At 46.7% G+C, this 3299-nt stretch overlaps 1 protein-coding gene across 1 annotated transcript in view; it reads left to right on the top strand.

Annotated features, from left to right (window-relative positions):
* SSR4 (signal sequence receptor subunit 4) overlaps positions 1-3299 on the top strand; it is a 34695-nt gene that overhangs the window by 23728 nt on the left and 7668 nt on the right. Inside the window, exon 2 of the mRNA XM_056539126.1 lies at positions 356-453. Within this exon, the coding sequence (XP_056395101.1) occupies positions 356-453 (98 nt within the window). The remainder of the gene's footprint in view (positions 1-355; positions 454-3299) is intronic.

Genomic DNA, 3299 nt, shown 5'->3' with positions numbered 1-3299 from the left:
AACCCTCAACATTTTACTACGCATGCGCAATGCCTGACGTGTCTCAATCGTTGCCTGTTATACCCCGCCCCTTCTGTCTGCACAGGAAGTTGCCGGACGCCATATTTAGTACTGGTATTACTGCAGCTCAGCTATACAAACTCAAACGTTACATCGCCATTATAATAATGTTTTATGTATAAAGTACATATTTCGAAGGAAATTCTTATTTGGAAAATGATTTATAATAGGTTCCAGTGTGCGTCTTATGAAGGCGATTCCCATAGTAAAGATGGCTCCTTGTAAAGCGTATTCCGGCATGCATTGCGTTTCACGCTGAGGTGGCCTAGTGTGACTCCTCCTTCTCCTTTGAAAGGTTTCCTGCGGCGGAGCGGTGTCGTGTCTCAGCTGGTATGATGGCAGGAGCGGTACGTGTACTGGTGGCTCTGCTGCTGGCGGTGGCGGGCTGTACGGGTAAGTCACGTCTTCTATGGGAGCTGGTGGCCTGAACCAAGTGCTGGAGGGGGCTCCCGGTTCTGGGTGATACCAAGTAGTGGCGGAGTTGTAGGGGTGAGAGAGAGTGGCTCAGAGGCTACGTTTCCGCCTGGGAGCGCTGACGTCCCGAGTTCGAATCCCGGTGACCACCTTGGTAGCTGGCAGCATGGTGATTAATGGAGAGATGTGATCAGTTGTCTCCCCATAGTGTACCCCATGCCAGAGAAACATTCTGCTCCTAACCATTGGCAGGTTTACCCACAGTGTGCCTGACCACTGAAGTGAGCCGTACATGTGATTATTTATTGTCAAATTATGGTGTGATTTTATATATATATATATATATATATATATATATATATATATATATATATATACTCCGAGTACCCGGCATTGCCTGCTTTTCCTACCTTTAAAGGTAGGTTATTTACTTATTTTTAAGTCAACTGGTGCCAAAAAGTTAAACAGATTTGTAAATTACTTCTCTTAAAAAATCTTTATCCTTCCAGTACTTTTTAGCAGCTGTACGCTACAGAGGAAATTCTTTTGCTTTTGTAGAATTTCTTTTTTGTCTTGTCCACAGTGCTCTCTGCTGACACCTGATGCCCGTATCAGGAACTGTACAAAGCAGGAGAAAATCCCCATAGCAAACCTATTCTGCTTTGGACAGTTCTTGACACGGACAGAGGTGTCAGCAGAGAGCACTGTGGACAGAAAAGAAATTCAAAAAGAAAATAATTTCCTCTGTAGCATACAGCTGCTAAGTACTGGAAGGATAAAGATATTTTTTTTAATAGAAGTAATTTAGAAATCTGTTTAACTTTTTCTGGCACCAGTTCATTTAAAAAAAAATAAAAAAAAATAAAAAAATCTCCACCTGAGTACCCCTTTTAACCTTGTAGGAGAAGAAAAGCAAAATTGACTTTCTCCTCCTATTCCGTATCGGACAGTTGGCAATTTGGAGACCACGGATCTAGGGCAATGGTAAGGTATCATTTTTAGCAAAACTACAACTCCCAGCATGCCCGGACAGCCGTTGGCTGTCCGGGCATGCTGGGAGTTGTAGTTTTGCACCATCCGGAGATCCACAGGTTAGGGACCATAGATCTAGGTCATGGTTAAGCCAACTACAACTCTCAGCATTTCCATGGAAATTCCGGAGTGTGAATGGTGCAGCAGAATCCCACTGAAAGCAATGGGAGGCTGCCGCACTAAATTTTCTGCCGCGGAGTTCCACTCGGAAAATAGGTTGTGTAAATGGGCCCTAATTCGAATCCAAGATGAATCAGAGGTCCCTATATTTTTAGTTGACATTAGAGATGAGCGAACTTACAGTAAATTCGATTCGTCACGAACTTCTCGGCTCGGCAGTTGATGACTTTTCCTGCATAAATTAGTTCAGCTTTCAGGTGCTCCCGTGGGCTGGAAAAGGTGGATACAGTCCTAGGAGACTCTTTCCTAGGAATGTATCCACCTTTTCCAGCCCACCGGAGCACCTGAAAGCTGAACTAATTTATGCAGGTTAAGTCATCAACTGCCGAGCCGAGAAGTTCGCGACAAATCGAATTTACTGTAAGTTCGCTCATCTCTAGTTGACATATAAGGAACATGTGCGCCAAGCTTCATCGAAATATCTCTAATCGTTTGGAAGTTCTGCTGGAACATACATATAGAGATATATCTATCGCTTCCACCTCAATGAATGGCCGTTCTGTACAGCAGTGTTTCCCGACCAGTTTACATCCATTTGGTGGGAAAACTACTACTCCCAGCAACATACAAAAACTCTTTGCAGATGTTGTCCTTGGTGGGATTTGAACTTAGGACCCCAGTGCTGCAAGGCGACAGTGCGAAGGTGCCTCAGGGTTGGGGCCTGCAGCTTTGGCATAGAGGTAACATTAGAAAACAGTTTCAGGGTACGTTCAAACGAGCGGATCCCCAGCGTGTATAACGCTGCGGATCCGCTACTGAAGGACCCCTATATGCTGCCTTTACAGGATTTACAGCAATCCGCCGCTATGAGCAGACACACTGAAGCGATGTGCGAGTCGCTGCTCATGTGAGGTGTACTCGCACATCGCTGTGTGTCTGCTCGTAGCGGCGGATTGCCGCACCAAGCAGGCACCTGTAAAGGCAGCATATAGTGGTCCTTTAGCGGCGGATCCGCAGCCTAATACCCTTAGGGCTTCTTCACACTGCGGAATCTCAGGGATATTTCCTCTGTATGTGCCCCCGGAAATGCACGGTCTCTACAGACTGCAATACATTTCCGAGCACGTGCCGCCGCAGTGTGGTGCAGCAGAGTGCCAATGAAAACAAACGGACGTTGCTGCACTGTATTTTCTACAGCAGAATTCCGCTTGGAATATAGGTAGTGTGAATGGGCACTTACAGTTCTTGAAGGACATATATTGCGCAGAAAAACTTCATCCCCTATCCAAAGGATAGATGACGGGTGGTCTGACTGCTGGGACCCTCCGTGATCTCCTACATGGGACCCCTGCTCCCTTCTGGAACTGGGCGTGTTAACCCTCGCACGAAGCGGCGTCTGACATGGCCCCACCATGGATCTCTGTGGGATAGCAGTTAGTCTATCTCTGGCTCTTCCATAGAGCTACATGGAGGGGACGTGTTGGCCGCTAATTGGGTCGCCAAGCTCCATTCCCTGGGAGAGTTGGGGTCCTATGCAGGAGATTGCGGGGGTCCTGCAATCTAAATCTTATGCCATATACAGTATGCTGTCCGGGCATGCTGAGAGTTGTAGTTTTGCAACAGCAGAAGGCACCCCGGTTGGGAATCACTGGTATAACCAGTCATGGTTCGTT

This window comes from Hyla sarda, chromosome 9, assembly GCF_029499605.1.
Source record: "Hyla sarda isolate aHylSar1 chromosome 9, aHylSar1.hap1, whole genome shotgun sequence".
Classification (NCBI taxonomy): Eukaryota; Metazoa; Chordata; class Amphibia; order Anura; family Hylidae; genus Hyla; species Hyla sarda.
This window is presented reverse-complemented; position numbering and strand designations above follow the sequence as displayed.